The sequence below is a fragment of the Antedon mediterranea genome, chromosome 6, assembly GCF_964355755.1.
Source record: "Antedon mediterranea chromosome 6, ecAntMedi1.1, whole genome shotgun sequence".
NCBI lineage: Eukaryota > Metazoa > Echinodermata > Crinoidea > Comatulida > Antedonidae > Antedon > Antedon mediterranea.
In genome coordinates, this window is record NC_092675.1 from 15,898,532 (window position 1) to 15,915,654 (window position 17,123).

General features: G+C 32.3%; 1 protein-coding gene across 2 annotated transcripts in view; it reads right to left on the bottom strand.

Annotated features, from left to right (window-relative positions):
- The window catches only part of LOC140051624 (receptor-type tyrosine-protein phosphatase alpha-like), a 71,591-nt gene that overhangs the window by 38,161 nt on the left and 16,307 nt on the right, over nucleotides 1-17,123 (bottom strand). For both annotated transcript variants that reach the window (XM_072096897.1, XM_072096896.1), the window contains exons 3-10: nucleotides 12,099-12,162; nucleotides 11,538-11,622; nucleotides 10,022-10,039; nucleotides 8,748-8,777; nucleotides 6,771-6,830; nucleotides 4,585-4,629; nucleotides 3,987-4,061; nucleotides 1,192-1,434 (exon numbers count right to left, since the gene is read on the bottom strand). In XM_072096897.1, coding sequence (XP_071952998.1) covers nucleotides 1,192-1,434; nucleotides 3,987-4,061; nucleotides 4,585-4,629; nucleotides 6,771-6,830; nucleotides 8,748-8,777; nucleotides 10,022-10,039; nucleotides 11,538-11,601 — 535 coding nt within the window. In that variant the 5' untranslated portion in view covers nucleotides 11,602-11,622; nucleotides 12,099-12,162. The remainder of the gene's footprint in view (nucleotides 1-1,191; nucleotides 1,435-3,986; nucleotides 4,062-4,584; nucleotides 4,630-6,770; nucleotides 6,831-8,747; nucleotides 8,778-10,021; nucleotides 10,040-11,537; nucleotides 11,623-12,098; nucleotides 12,163-17,123) is intronic.

A 17,123-nucleotide genomic window follows, 5' to 3' on the forward strand; every position in this document is an offset into this window, starting at 1 on the left:
TCCGAGCATGACTGACCCTGAGTTATCCACAACGTATGGGTCATGCCAATTTACCAATCCTTTACTGTCATGTAGATCGGTTGATACAGACAGATATTCAGGGCATATTATCATCGGTGGCTCCTTATCTGTAAGCAAGGTACTAGAATGATTTATATAATGATTACAAAGTATATAAAGTTATCCTAAAATATCACACAGTGAAAATTAGAAAATTAGCTGCTGCGATGCAACAAGAAAGTGAATGCACAGGCAAAAGAGATCAGACCAAATTCTTTCATAATATTAAAAAGGCATTCCAAAAAACTGTTTTGAGCCAGTCCATTGGTGTACGGTATGGAGAGTAGACTTTATTACAAATGTATCTTATACTCAATTGAATAACTCCATAAATGAACGCTTATTATGAAAACGAGTATGGCTCTCAATCATTGTAATTAAATTCAGGTTAATGAATAGAGAATTATTTCCTTATTATACAAAGTTGAATATAACTGATATCAACTCAGTCTTAAGCATAGAAAGCCCTTAACAAATGACAAATACTATTTTAAACACATAAACACAAACATTACATCTAATGTAATTCAGCTCCAGTAGTACTGATCTGAAATAACATGCATAGAGTTTATGATGAATGAACAAACTGTAACTAACCTTCAACAATTATATCAAAACTACAACTGCCTGTATTCCCTGCACTATCAGTGGCATTACAAGTTATTGTGGTTTGACCAACTTGCACAGGATCTCCAGATGCAGGATCACAAGTTACTTGTAAATCCTGATCAACGTTGTCCTTGACCGTCGGGTCAACAAACGTAACCATGGCATAATTTTTACCGAGATCAGTTGCGTAAGAAGCATTAATAACAGGGCAAATAATAACTGGCATTTCAAAATCTACAGACAAAATGGCATGTAAAGCTAACTACCTTTGCAAAAGCATTTCTTTTGTATTTAGTTTTGTAAGAAATTGCTATTCTAATTCTACATAAATAGTCAAACTTAACTACAAATTTATTAAAAACAAATTACAGTAAGCAAGCATAAATATTTTAGTCCTCTTTGTCATTTTCTACTAAAATAAAATTGCATAAATTATACCACAATGGTAAACACAATGGTAAAACAAAAACATTGTAACGGTTATTATAATTCACAGTCTACAATAACATAATTACAACTTACCTGCTATTGTAACTTCAAATGTACAGAAATTAGAATTGCCAGCATCATCTTGAGCTGTACAATTAACTACAGTAGTACCAACAGCAAACATGTCCCCTGATAGCGGCATACAAGTGACAGTAACTGGTCCATCTACATTATCTGTTGCTGTAGGTGTGGTATATGAAACGAGAGCTTTAGCTGAACCTGCATCAGTAGCATTCATGATGTTAGGTGGACAAGTGAAATTAGGGGCTTGGCCATCTGAAACAAAATTAAAATATAATGTTTATTATGTACCCTGCTTTGATGCATTGTTCCCTAAAAACATGAAAAATGAAGAGTAATAAAAAAAGATTTGAATTTTTTCATTTATAAAAAGACAAAATAAACGGTTAAATTCAACCAATTGACTTCCAGCCAAATTTTTGCTTTAAATTAATTATTTTCAGGTAAATATTTTGTTTTCTGATCCAATTTTTGGTCAACATGAATACTATTATGGGACATTAAAATGGCATATTCAACAAAAACGTTTATTTTTTTAAGGAGACAATATATCTTTAATATCTTTGATTGTAAACATGATTTCCATCTATACATGCAGGTAGATCGGACATTAGTATATTGAAGTACATACATGCAGGTAGATCGGACATTGGTATATTGAAGCACATACATGCAGGTAGATCGGACATTAGTATATTGAAGTACATACATGCAGGTAGATCGGACAATAGTATATTGAAGTACATACATGCAGGTAGATCGGACATTAGTATATTGAAGTACATACATGCAGGTAGATCGGACATTGGTATATTGAAGTACATACATGCAGGTAGATCGGACATTAGTATATTGAAGTACATACATGCAGGTAGATCGGACATTGGTATATTGAAGTACATACATGCAGGTAGATCGGACATTAGTATATTGAAGTACATACATGCAGGTAGATCGGACATTAGTATATTGAAGTACATACATGCAGGTAGATCGGACATTGGTATATTGAAGTACATACATGCAGGTAGATCGGACATTAGTATATTGAAGTACATACATGCAGGTAGATCGGACATTGGTATATTGAAGTACATACATGCAGGTAGATCGGACATTAGTATATTGAAGTACATACATGCAGGTAGATCGGACATTAGTATATTGAAGTACATACATGCAGGTAGATCGGACATTGGTATATTGAAGTACATACATGCAGGTAGATCGGACATTAGTATATTGAAGTACATACATGCAGGTAGATCGGACATTAGTATATTGAAGTACATACATGCAGGTAGATCGGACATTGGTATATTGAAGTACATACATGCAGGTAGATCGGACATTGGTATATTGAAGTACATACATGCAGGTAGATCGGACATTAGTATATTGAAGTACATACATGCAGGTAGATCAGACATTGGTATATTGAAGTACATACATGCAGGTAGATCGGACATTGGTATATTGAAGTACATACATGCAGGTAGATCGGACATTGGTATATTGAAGTACATACATGCAGGTAGATCGGACATTAGTATATTGAAGTACATACATGCAGGTAGATCGGACATTGGTATATTGAAGCACATACATGCAGGTAGATCGGACATTAGTATATTGAAGTACATACATGCAGGTAGATCGGACATTAGTATATTGATTAAATTGCATTGATGTTTTTGAAAGTTTTACAGTGTGCACACCAAAACAATACTTGAAAATGAATAAATTTATTTCAACGACCCAGAAAACCTACAATATGAAATATTAGCAATGTTACAAGCATACTTGTGATACTGATAAAACACACATTCCAGATATTTAATCTAATTGTTATGTAAAATATAAATCAAGGTAAGGGCGTGTGGCGCAGTGTGTTGGACGTTGGACTACCGATCGTCAGACCTAGGTTCGAATCCAACTCTCGCCGCATTGCTTGTATCCGTAGGCAAGATACTTTACTTACGTTGCCTCTCTCCACCCAGGTGTATTTATGGGTACCCAGTTAGATCTAGACACAACTTTGCGCTGGTTACCGGATGCATTATGGGAGTATGTTTCCATACGTGTTTGATCCCAAAAAATACTGGGGTAATAATGCTTGTAAAGCGCCTTTGAGCATGATTACTCATGAAAAGGGCGCTATATAAATGTGGTATTATTATTATTATTATTATGCATGCATACTTTTTACTATTGTTACCATTTATTTTACTACATAGGATTCACAACAGTTTTATGAAGGGCTGTCAAGACCATAAAACCAGATTTAGATGTTGACAGATCTAAAATCAAAGCCAACAAGAATCCTCAATAAATCCAAATGTTTTAATTGGTCCGATTAAAAGATTTATATACTTGATGTTCAGTCTCAAGCATGGTGTACATGAGGTCCATGGACTACATGATATCCTAGGAATCATAAAATATATCTGTACAATCAACTGTATATACCAAAAGTTAGGTCACATGAAATGGTAATGTTATGGATTTTAGATGCATGTTAGATTGTTACAAGATTGAATATAATATGCATATCATATATTTTATTTATGATGTGTAATATATTTTTAATCAACATTCATAGGAGGAAGTAATTACAAAAAAATGCCAATGATGAGTCTATAATTATTGAACACCAAGTTAGTTGTAATCATAATCAGTTAATTGATCATACTGACAGTTGATCCTAATCAGTTAGTTGATTTGAATCAGTTATTTGATGACCATAATAAGTTATTAGTTGATCATAGTCAGTTAGTTATTGTTAAATCAGTTATTGATAATCTTACCCATTGTTGTAAGAGCTACAGTAGTGGGATCTAATGTTGTAACTTCTACAGTAGTGGGATCTAATGTTGTAACTTCTACAGTAGTGGGATCTAATGTCGCAACTTCTACAGTAAATTAAAATCAAATATAAACAAAGAAAATGCAACAAATTCAGTGAGAGAAAACAAAAAAAGAAAAGTGCAAAGTATATGCAGAAACTGGAATTACTGACTTTACACTTTGTATTTTAATAGAACTTCCATATGAGAAAAATATCTATTGTGCACTGTATGTTGTTATTAGTATTTCATAATAATTATATATTGTAGTAAGATTGTGAGGTGAAAAACAAAACAACCTAAAGAATATAGTGCAAAAGATAAATATTAGGAAAAAACCATCTATGACACAAAACAGACAGTAAAGAATATATATTTCATATAAATATTACTAATTATTGTAATAATATATAAATAAAGATAAAAGATAATAAAAACAATTATAACACCAAGAACTCTATTATGCTAAAAAAAAAAGCTGCAGCATTGTAATTTTTTCAGTAATTTTCCTTTAGAATTATTATTTGGTTATATTATTTTTCATTATTATTATTCTTACCCGGTGTTGTTTGTAACTTGGTAGTGGGAGGATTGGTTGTAACACCTATAGTGGATTAAAAAAAAATGAAGTAAAATAATGCAAAAGAAATTAACATACAAACATAACAATATTGAAAGGTTTTGTCTATATATAATTATTATGAATCTTTAGATTTGAGACAACCTAGTAATAGGTTAGGTCATGTTAATTCTTTGTGTGCATCCGTTGAAGTTGGGATGGCTTCATCACCAGATTCTTGACACAATTTTGATAAATGCGTAGGCTCAAAGTTGTCCCAAATGTTTCTACAACTAAAGTCCAAGAAAAATAAGTTCCAATATTATTTTACTTCCTAAATATTGTACCTAATTTGCATAAGCAGGCAGAAAATATAGCTGACTGCTGCAATATTACAGTATCACAGCGTTTTGTTAAATATCTTATAGCAAACCAATCAAATGTTTTTAACTACAGTATTATACATCATTTTATCATATTTCATTTAGAAATGTTTATATATTTTATTGATTTTGATTTATTTAATTTTAACAATGACATCAGTTTGACATAATAGAAAAATATTGTCCTGAAAGAAGCATTATGTATGTGTGGTCAGAATGATGCAATTGTATAGTAGGGTTTGGTCAGTGTTCTTTAAAGCTTAAGTACAGGCATGAATTTTAAACATAATATCTGGTTAATTGTACATACAGTGTAAATCAAATATTTGTTACTAGAAATCTAGACAAAAAAACATTACGGTAATTTCCCTTAAAATGGTCAAATACAAAATTTGGCAAAATTCTGCTATAAAAACCAGGAAGACTTTTTGTCAGTAGTTTTTGTTAGTAGGTGAAAAAAAGATGGTGGATATATGGTGGATAATTTTTGCTATAGCATGAAAATAAAACTCTGAAGTTGAATAAAAATACCAGAAACGTAAAATTCAAGTTACATTACCTAAATTTAGTAATCTGATATGATTTTTTACCTCACTGTTTATTTTTCATAGTTTTTTAAAAATGCATCTCTATTTACAACATTTGTGTACAAAAGAATAGGGATTTTTCTGTGTCATTTGAACTATCCTCCCATTGATCAAAAAGCTTGTGTAACACAAATAAAATCCCAAAAATAGGGGAAACTATAGATCGATAATTATTGGAATGTATGATCAATAGAAATTTTTTTTCTTCTTTAAGATCTGGATTAAATTTAAATACATAAATAAAAACATACACATGACACAAATAATATATGGTTATTTAAGTGTGTAAATATGTTTGTATGTATATATATATATATTCATTGATGACATGGCATTTAGAGTGGTAAGATTATAGTGGGAAAGAAAGTCATAAAGCAGGAAAGGCGGACTAGTCAGATAAGGAGAATGTTTAGTCATGGAAAAAAGTATTAAATATGTAACAGTAACAACTCCCTGGTTGCAGTACTTTCATGCAATCTATGTATAATATTCACAGTGTTTTTAGACTTTTCTTTACCTACACCCGATTCACACATACAAAAATCATAGAAAATAAACTCTGTAGCAAATTGTTAACTGAGTATCAACGTGTAAAAGTGTTTCTCTGCTGTTAGTAATCTTGACAGGCCTTGCTCTTTAAAAATTGGTTCCCAATAGGACACAAAGCAGGAAGGTACAGTGCAAATTAATTTGGCCAATTACGATGCGATCGATCATCCCAGAACTTGTGATCAGTTTAAGTGTGAACTAAGCTTTATACAGTAGCTGTAATACAGTACAGTACTTGCATATCTTTCCGAGTTTTTTACACTGCGTTTACATTACAAGCATGTGAAAATCTTGGAAAGATTAGCACAGGAGATACAGATAACAATTTGTTACATTCACGCTGTATGTGTGAAAAATGTTATGTTAAATGCTAAAGCTTTTTGATTGAGTAATTCCTCTTGAAGCACCACAGAAAGGCTATTGGGATGCGTTCCAAAATGTTCACCTGAAAGCTATATAGAGCTCCATGCTTGAACAGTATTGGGGATTATAAACAGGCTTTATAAACTGTTTGTTGGGTGTTTACACTGGTTGGAATGTCATAATATTCATTAGACATGGGTGGGGATAAATTTGACTGCTTATTCCACAATCATCACCCACTCTATAAAAGATGAGGTAAAGCTTTGTATGATGTTAGTACAGTACTACCATATGATATTCTTACCATCTGTTGTTGTTTCACGCTCTGTTGTTTGGGTTGTCAATGTACTGTTAAAAGTTGAGTCTTGTTTAAAACAGAAATAAAAAAACAAAAACATAAAGAAACTAAAGAGAAGGATAAAGAAATACAAAATATGCACAAAGACATTGTAATTGAAGAAATTTTACAAACATATAGAACAAAAAATAATGAAATACATAAATTCACATAAACTAAAAGGTGAGCTCGCTTCGCTTCCAGGAAGTGTAGACGATGGTTCTTGGAATGATAATGACTCAGGTAAAAAGGTAGTTCTTATATAGGGCGGAGGTGGGGAGGCGGAGTACATAAAAGGTGTTTTATAAAATTGTAAATCAAGTTATTTGTTGTACTTATTTATTTTTAATGCACAATAAATCATTTAAACTTACCAATTACGAATTATTTAAAAGCTATAAATAACTCTGGGTTTTTAATTAATAGCTTTAATTAATGAGACACAAAAACAAAGTATGATAGCCAATTAATTAAATGACACAGTTCATGACACATTTGGTTTATGACAGAATTATGAAAATAAATATACTATGTAAAATCGGTTCTAGGACACCTTCTCCCTAGACAGTCCCCCGGACAACCGTCCCCCGGACAACCGTCCCCCGGACAACCGTCCCCGGTTGTCCAGGGGTAGTTGGTGGGGGGTATTTGTCCGGGGGGGTAGTTGTCCTAAGGGGGTAGTTGTCCTAAGGGGGTAGTGGTCCAGGTGGTGGTTGTCCGGGGGGTTAAATGTCCAGGGGGTGAATGTCCAGGGGGTGAATATCCGGATACGTGTAAAATCATGTATAGTTTGTTAATATTAAAAAAACTAGTAAACATTAATACCAAAAACAATTGCATTAACAGATGAACTTCTATGGAATAATTAAGAAATATAAACATAGAAATGGAAAAACATTAAAATTGTATTAATGTGATATTAGATGTCAAACAGGGGATTCAGTATTAATATATTAAATAGTGGAATTAGTATTTATATATACTGTATGTTTAATCTCAAATCATTTAATGTAGCTTATCAATTTTTCAGTTTAAAATGAAATGAACATAAGTATTTCTCTCACTCTATAAAAAGTTTTTTCCCCATTTTGTCATTAATTTTGCCTCCTTCCCTAAATCTGCTTGGCAAACACATTAAAGTTTGAAAATTAATGTTATATATATATATATATGTAATAATAGTATTAAATTACTCCCCTACACAAGTGTGCTTCCAACCTTAGACTTTATGGACAGTAATCAATGTAGTACTTCATGGTGAAAATAAAAATATAAATTTGCATAATTGTACAAGTGGAACTGAAAGGTTCTGGAATGTACTTAGATAAACATATAATGATAACATATTGTTTGTCCATTCTAGAGAAAATGATTTTATAGATTATATATACAATTTTAGCTTTATAATATCTTTTTGAATTATCAGCTTTAGTAATTGCCTTGTTAAAAATATATAATCGAAATTGAACTGATAAACTGCAAATATGATGTTAATGTACCAAATATGTAAAAGGCCTATAATAAAATACAGTACGTGATTAGATATGAATACAAAAATACCAACGGCCACTTTATGTTGATTCTTTAAACAAAACCCTCAATTATTAATTACAAATTTGTAGCAAGATTGGAAAACTCAGCCAATGGTGCCTTATAGACAAGGAATATTGCCATTTTTTAAAATAATAATTTATCAAATAACCAGTTAATTACATCAAATTCCATCAAATAATGAAGTGAATCTGGCCAAAAAGTGTGAAAAATTTAAGAATTGCCAATTTTCAAATGGCATTGAAGTTAATTCTTAACCAATGCAGGTGCCCCATGGACGACAAGCAATTAATATATGCTTTAATAATAATATTAGGGAATGGAATTTCATACGCTGAATATTATATGACAAAAGCATGACATGGAGAGAGTAAATTTTCCCTATTGCCTTACCTTCTACAATTGTAATCAGATCTGCAGTGCCTATAAATAAATAATCATTCATTCTATTGTTTAAGAGTTTAAATTTGACGTACATACAAGATACAAGAAAACTTTATTCATCCCAACTTGGAAAATTGTGTTGCTGTCAATGTCTAATAACAATGCCGTATTTAAAAGAGAAATGATAGGCCTAATACATAAGTGTGATAATAATAATAATAACAATAAAAGTGTATCGTAATAAATTCCCCTATCTTTGATACCTTTCATTATAGTCTCGTATGCCCATTGGGAGGAAGGAGAGACGATGGCGTTCAGTGGATCCCCGTGGCGGCCTCAGTCTACCACTACGTTCAATAAGGCAGTCGGCAATGTCCGAGTTAAGGGGATGACTAACATCATTCTATATCACTCTAAACATATTGCGCAACCGTTGATAGACCGAGTCCACCACAGGTAATTCATATCCAACCATCCTCCCTGCCCTCATCACCAACCTGTCTATTCTATCCCTATCACCCTTACCGACATTCCCACCCCAACCCAACAGACAATATCCCCAAACTGAACTAATCACTGACATGTATATGTCATTAAAAATACACAAACCAAAAGTGGTGTTGGTAGTCAAAAAGTGTCGTCTATCTGATAGAGAATAGAGAGGATACTCTTTCATTTTGTAACATGGTTGTTGTTGTTCATACTGATAACATCATTTTTGTGCCAATTAATAAAAGGATTTGTTGACATGTGTTTTATGGTATTTATTTATTTTGGTATGATATAGATATAGTATAACCTCAAATTAGGTTCAATTAACCTCAACTTCAATTCCGACAGTCGCAACTGACAGTAAAAAATATAGTTGCAATGTAGCCTTTTTTTGTAAAGAAATACCAAAACCCATTTTTTTTCTTTTGGGATTTTTCAATAGAAACCTGGTCATACTAAAGATAGATGGAAGCTTCATTCCTTACATTATTAAAGAGTTTTTTGCACACTGCAGATTGTTTCATATGTACTTCACAGCCATTTATTATGAATGTCAGTGCTGAATTAATTGTAAATAACAGGTTGTGTAGGATTTTTATATTATTTTTATTCGCATATCACAATTTAGTCAGAAAAAAGGATAGAAAAGCTCAAAGAAACAGTCTGTGTCAGAATGTTTAGGTTAGCTTTGGATCAGAACCACCTAGCTAGTGTTAAACCAAACGCATTCTGGAGATAAAACATCAGGAGGAAATATGTTATTTATTACAATAAATTAAACAAATACTAACCTGCTGTAGTTTGAGCAGCTGAAAGATATAAAACAAATAATTATTAAAGTGTAAGCTTTTATGTGAAATGACACAAGAATGGAGGACTACAGTATCTTTAATTTACAGTTTTTCATGTAACTATAACTATGTGACATTAAAATGAAATATTAAACAACAAAAAATATTAATATTTATATATTAATTATTTTTTCGGGTGACAATATTTAAGCAAATAATGAAAAAGAGGCTTTATTATAAAAACAATTCTTTTTATCATGGAAAATTGTTAAATTTTGAAGTAAAATCATTGACTTAATAAAAACCAAAATTTAGATTATTTTTTTTTATAATCTGACCCTAAGTTTTCTAAATAATGCACCAAAAACAACAGAATCATATCACATACCATTTAATCAATACATAAAATTTGACAAATATAAATATGGGACATGAAATGAATAAGTTAACAATAAATCTTCTATGAAATATTATTGCTATAATTGTGAGCGTTTGTCTTCAGGCTAGATTTTAATTACATGATGTCACGATAACAGATAATTAACAATGATCGCTGTGAAGTGTGACCTGTGTATTTTATCTCATATGTCATTTTTGATATGATTAAATGGATATTAAAAAAAAGTACTACAATATGTAAGATGTTTATGAATAATTTACTAAGAATAGAAGAAATAGTTGGGAGGATAATATTATGAGGTCAGACAAATACTTCTGTAGAAAAAAACATTTAAAAAAAATCTTAACTTTGTCAAGTCATTGATTGGTCCGAGTTCAAGTCTCGGTTGGGGCGACTTTTTCTCATTCTCACAGATTTCCTCATCTTTATCGTTCAAATTAATTAATTAAATTTCAGTATATCACCGGGCGGTTTAGAATTAGTGTTCTTTGGCTACTGTGTTTATATATACTGTATATATATATATTTAACATTAGGCATATTTACAAGGAAACAATATACACAGTATAGTTATGTAGTTATTAATAAATAAATTCCGATGATTACTGTTTTATTTGGAAATGCATTCCTTATCCAAACTGAAACTTAATTTGATATATTTTTCTCAAAACAGAAAGCACAGAATAAACAATCTCATATATAAGTGATTCTAGAAACACTTGATTTGATTTATTTCGCCATCAGTACATAAAAAATCACAGACATGCAATTAAAAATAGCATATATAAAAAACCATGAGACATAAGACCGAATAAAACAAGAAGGGTGCCAAAGATAACTCATAAAAGTCCTCTACAGACTTGTTTCCAATGAGGTCCTTTGAAAGAATTTAACAGGGAAAAAAAAGGAACAGTACAAAACAATAAACACAATATATTACACAAAAACCTAGAACACAATAATTAATCTCATCTCATTAAAACCTGTCTATTAAAAATCATTAAACATGTTTCATTCTTGACTTTCAATACAAAATGTCTCGTATTGTTTTAATAACTACAGTACATATAACTACTATTGTATACTACTGACTGAAATAACATTTTTTGTACAAACCTGCTGTTCCAATATAAAGTAAAAACATGGCAACGAGGCACTGGGTCTCCATAGTTCTTCGCATTTTAGACTTCTGAAGTTAATTCTGTAAAATGGAAAGTAAATATAGAAAGAAGGTACTTCAAAATGCCATTTAAATGATTGATACATAATATAAATGAGTTTCTTTGTCTTTGTGCCTTGTCTAAATTTACAAGTTTTGTATTTCTAGTGCATTCTGTCGTATTATTAATAAATATTTTGTTGGCACGATTGCAAGAAATAGTCACATATGGGAGAAGCTCGACATAAATCTGTTTCAACTGTGTCATCTGTAGCAGACTAATTCCTAACAAAGGTAAAGAATCAAGATAGAAATATTATCTTGAACTTAATAACCATTACAACTAATAGATTTTACTATAAATGTGCTGTCTGTGAGTATCGAGTCAAATCAAATCAATCTCTATTCATTTCATAAAAAACACACATCACAAAACAAAAAGGAGTAAAACTAAATTAAAGAAGATGAAAGGGACCTCCAGGAAACCCCAAGGGGCTTGTGATAGATGCATACTGTACCTTTACAACTTATATTGTTTGTTAATGCACAGAAAAAAAATATAATACTTCTACACCAAAATGTCTGAAAGATATAAAAAAATATTATTATTTTAATTTAACATACCACAATGGATGCTAAATATTAAAAACAAAGTAATAAAAAAAAACTTATTTTTTCATCCTTTAATTACAGTAGAACCTTTTGAGAACCTTATCAGAATAAACAATAGTTTTAAATGGAAATCTATTCATTCTTTATTTCGGATAGTACATCCATATAACAAAACATACAAAACAAAACGAGAAACAATTTCACCAGGAAATTAACAATAGCATCTTCCATAATAACAACCTAACCGCTATCAAAAGAAACACTGTTGGGTCCTAAAGGTGTCAAGTCCACTTCTACTTAAACACATTTTCTTTCCATTTTATATACTGATTGTACACTATCACATTTTAGGTATTCATTCTGAACGTATGGGCATGAACTTTTAGGAGTTCATTACACTAGTACTAAGCCTCAGCATAATTGTGGTTATCCTCTCACCCTCATATTTTTCAACCAGGTACTTGTTTACAGCTGAGTGGACTGGAAGTTGTTCAGGAATTGAACACAGGTCTTTCTGTAAAATAGTTGAGTGTCTTAACTACTCAGTTTTGCAAGAAGTTAGATAGAAAGACAGAGTAAATAGTGTTTAAAATTTGTATTTCATACTCAGCTGGAATACTGTACATAGTAGAATGTTTCAATGTTAAATTTTACATAACTAATTTATTAGTGAAATTATTTATACTAATAGTTACTTAAAATTTAAGAAATATTCTAAGCAAAGGATCAAAAGTAAGAATAATATCCTTTGTTTAGTTGGAAAACAGCTTTATTGTTTAAATTATAAACAATGGAAAAATCAATATAATACAATAGGCTTTTGTTTCACATTATAAACTTGGTTTCACAAAGACAGAATTTGAATCGAAGGAAATGCTTAAATTTAATACTAGTATACCGTACATACAATGACAGTTTTTTATTTTTTTTTAAATTTTGTTTTACCATATTTAATGAGGGTGATCCATCCAGCAATTACTGATCATTAGGGTCCCTCAGAGGTTCACAAGACAAACATATACACAAGATGCTCTACATAAACAAAGTCTTATTACAAGTCTTTGGGAGTGGTGTTGTAATTTTGTCCTAAGAAAAAATCCTGACATGTGACGGGACTTGAACCCAGGACCCTTGGAGTGGTAGTCAAGCATCATAACCACCAAGCCACAACTCCACTCCTAAATAATGATGATAATTTAATTATGTCTAAATGACCAAATCTCCTGAAATAAAACATTTGGGGAGAAAGTTGATGGGTAAAATTATACACTACTTGGTTAAAAGAATAATACTGGTGCTACAAAAGTACTATGGGGTTTATAGAAAAAAACCCATCATATATCTAGACATTTAAACAACGTTGCTTATTTTTTTACCTAGATGGTACGCTCGCTTCGCTCGCATACCATCTAGGTCGTGCCCACAGATGGTTCTCGAATACATAATAATTTCAGCGTTAAAAAACTGGCGATTTCAAATGTACGTACCGCAGGACAATAATATTACATGTCGTGTACAGGAACGAATAAATAGACAGGGTTGAGGGATGGGGAAGAGGATGGGTGCAAAGAGGAACAATGTTAAAATATATTCTTTATCCATTTAGTAACGAAATATTAATTGCTTTCATGTTTTACAAATAATATACCACTAAACACAGTAAAACATTGCGATGTAATACTTTGTTGAAACTATCACCGTCCTAGTCGATTGAAATAGTACAGTACATGTAACGATACATCACTACGACGTGTATATGTTTATAATATAATGTAAAACAATTTGTGAAAACCACCTCTATTCGGGGAAAATCATAAATTCGATTTAATCGTCAATAAATATTAAATTATCTAACTCAACTTAATTAGTAGGCCTAATGGTTTTCAATTGTTTCTTAGAGCCAATTCATACTTAAGTTGGTTCCTACCCTACCCACCAAAGTTGTTCTGCGTTTAGGGCATGTGATGTACCGTAGGCCTATTCTCTACTGGTTTTACAACGCTACTCATGCCAGTGAGGGAAAGGTGATGATGTGGGTGGTTTAACTGCAATAATAAAGATTTGTACATAATATACGGCGGCGAGTGAAAACGCTAGCTCATTATCCGTTTAAAAAAAAATTATATCCAACCTCTGCAGCACAGATTGAAAACAAAAATGGATCGAATTTCGAGTATACAGTACTGTACTTGCCTTTACGACGCCTGAGGGAATAGACACTTGTGAAACAGAGATTGGAATGTTCCATTCATCGCAAATCAATACATTTGTATAATCGTATATTAAATCTATCAAAATAGTATTTTTTAAGAAAATCGGCCTGTCTTCAACATTATGATGCTGTACTCTAGCTGTTCAACCAGTTTTCAGCTATTAAAAACAATTATCGTAGGAGGAGATAGGAAAATGCGAAGCCTCCTCGTATTTTTGTGGCGGGTATTTTTTCAAGATGGACATCCATTAGACAGTGTATACCACGATCGGAAAACACCCCTATTTGGGGCAAATCGTTGAACCTAAATTCGTTTTAATCGTCAATAACTAATTACCTAACTCAATTTAATTAGTAAACAGGGTTACATCAGATGGTTAAAATCAGTACCGAAAGTATGAACCAACTTTATATACCATCGAGTAGAAATTCTAGAAATAAACCGAGATTTACCGAATTTTGCCCTTACGTAAATTTATATATAGATACTGTATTAAAATTGTAATATAAATAAAAATTTCACTATATATTTAAATTGTATGATCATTTCATCACAATATCTAGTTGAGGTAATTGGGCTTGAATGACAGGAAATAGCTTCGATTGCAGTCAAAGGTACTGCAGTAACTGCAGTAGAATTAAAAGAAAAAGTTTCAGTGCCATCTGAATGCAGTTGTAATCATTCATGGTGCATGTCAACCCTTTAGATAAATATTATATCTGGATAGACGATCTATAAAATGTTTATTCAAAATGAGCACAAAGCACAATGAAACTTTACAACATATCTTTCAAAGAAAACATTGGATTTTAAATACAAACACAGTGTAAATAAAGTTAAACATTTAGGGACTTCCCCTTGCTTTACTATAATACCTACTCAAGTTTCTTTTTCATCTCAATGTAATTATAGGACTGTATTTGCTCCATTAAATGAATGAAGGATATTTTTATATATGGAAGAAGAATGCAATTTACTACAAATACTATTGTAAAGATTATAATCAATGCCAATTCTATTGGTGGGTCACAATAAAGAGAAGTAAAAATGTGAAAAACATAATAGCTACTGTATAATCTTATTAGTGTACCTCTAGTCTAGGTTCCAGACCGTAATTATTAATGATAAATAGTTTGGCACATATGGCGTATAATACCAAAATCGAAACATACAAAAAGACAATTATTACAAAAACAATAACTACAGACTTTGGGCAAGTCTATACAGTACCTCTAACCATAAAGTGTTTTAGGGAGGACTTTAATTAACTGAGAAAAATTAAATTGCTAGCAAATAATCGTAAATATGGTAAATGGGCCAAATAGAAATGCGCCGCATGCTAAAAGAGTCAAACGTAATGGTAAAAGAGCCGAATAGAATTAAAGTTGCACGTGCATGTCACGTGACGGGACATATGTACTAATTATTAAGTGGCGGCCGCCAGATAATTAAGTGGCGGCCGCCAGATAATTAAGTGGCGGCCGCCAGATAATTAAGTGGCGGCCGCCAGATAATTAAGTGGCGGCCGCCAGATAATTAAGTGGCGGCCGCCAGATAATTAAGTGGCGGCCGCCAGATAATTAAGTGGCGGCCGCCAGATAATTAAGTGGCGGCCGCCAGATAATTAAGTGGCGGCCGCCAGATAATTAAGTGGCGGCCGCCAGATAATTAAGTGGCGGCCGCCAGATAATTAAGTGGCGGCCGCCAGATAATTAAGTGGCGGCCGCCAGATAATTAAGTGGCGGCCGCCAGATAATTAAGTGGCGGCCGCCAGATAATTAAGTGGCGGCCGCCAGATAATTAAGTGGCGGCCGCCAGATAATTAAGTGGCGGCCGCCAGATAATTAAGTGGCGGCCGCCAGATAATTAAGTGGCGGCCGCCAGATAATTAAGTGGCGGCCGCCAGATAATTAAGTGGCGGCCGCCAGATAACAGCTTTTAAAATATAGTTATCTTGTGGCCCGAACGGGCTTCCGTAGGGTGTAATAAACAGGGTGTTCCCTAAATAGGAGTGTCTCTTGAATAGGGTGTAATAAACAGGGTGTTCCATAAATAGGAGTGTCCCTTGAATAGGGTGTAATAAACAGGGTGTTCCCTAAATAGGAGTGTCCCTTGAATAGGGTGTAATAAACAGGGTGTTCCCTAAATAGGAGTGTCCCTTGAATAGGGTGTAATAAACAGGGTGTTCCCTAAATAGAAGTGTCCCTTGAATAGGGTGTAATAAACAGGGTGTTCCCTAAATAGGAGTGTCCCTTGAATAGGGTGTAATAAACAGGGTGTTCCCTAAATAGGAGTGTCCCTTGAAAAGGGTGTAATAAACAGGGTGTTCCCTAAATAGGAGTTGTCTACTAAATTACCTTATTGTTTACACTGTGTGTTTAAATCTAAGTTTAGAAACTAAAATTTCATTAACTGGTAGACAATGTACAAATGGTGGGGGATTATTTCTTTTCCTACTACCGTACCTTAAAATAAACATTAAAAAAACCCCTTACCTTTGAGTAGTGCAATGGTCCTTTATGAATTATTCAACCATAGTTTATAGATATACAGTAATACTATACAGTACATTTTAAAATTTGTTTCCTTATATAATCACAATTACTTCTTAAGTGTACTCATATTCTTTTCTGGTAATTTTCAATGCTGTTTTAGGATATTACAGTATACTGTAGTGTTAGTTTTTCCTCTTAAACAGGATACAAACTGATAGTATAG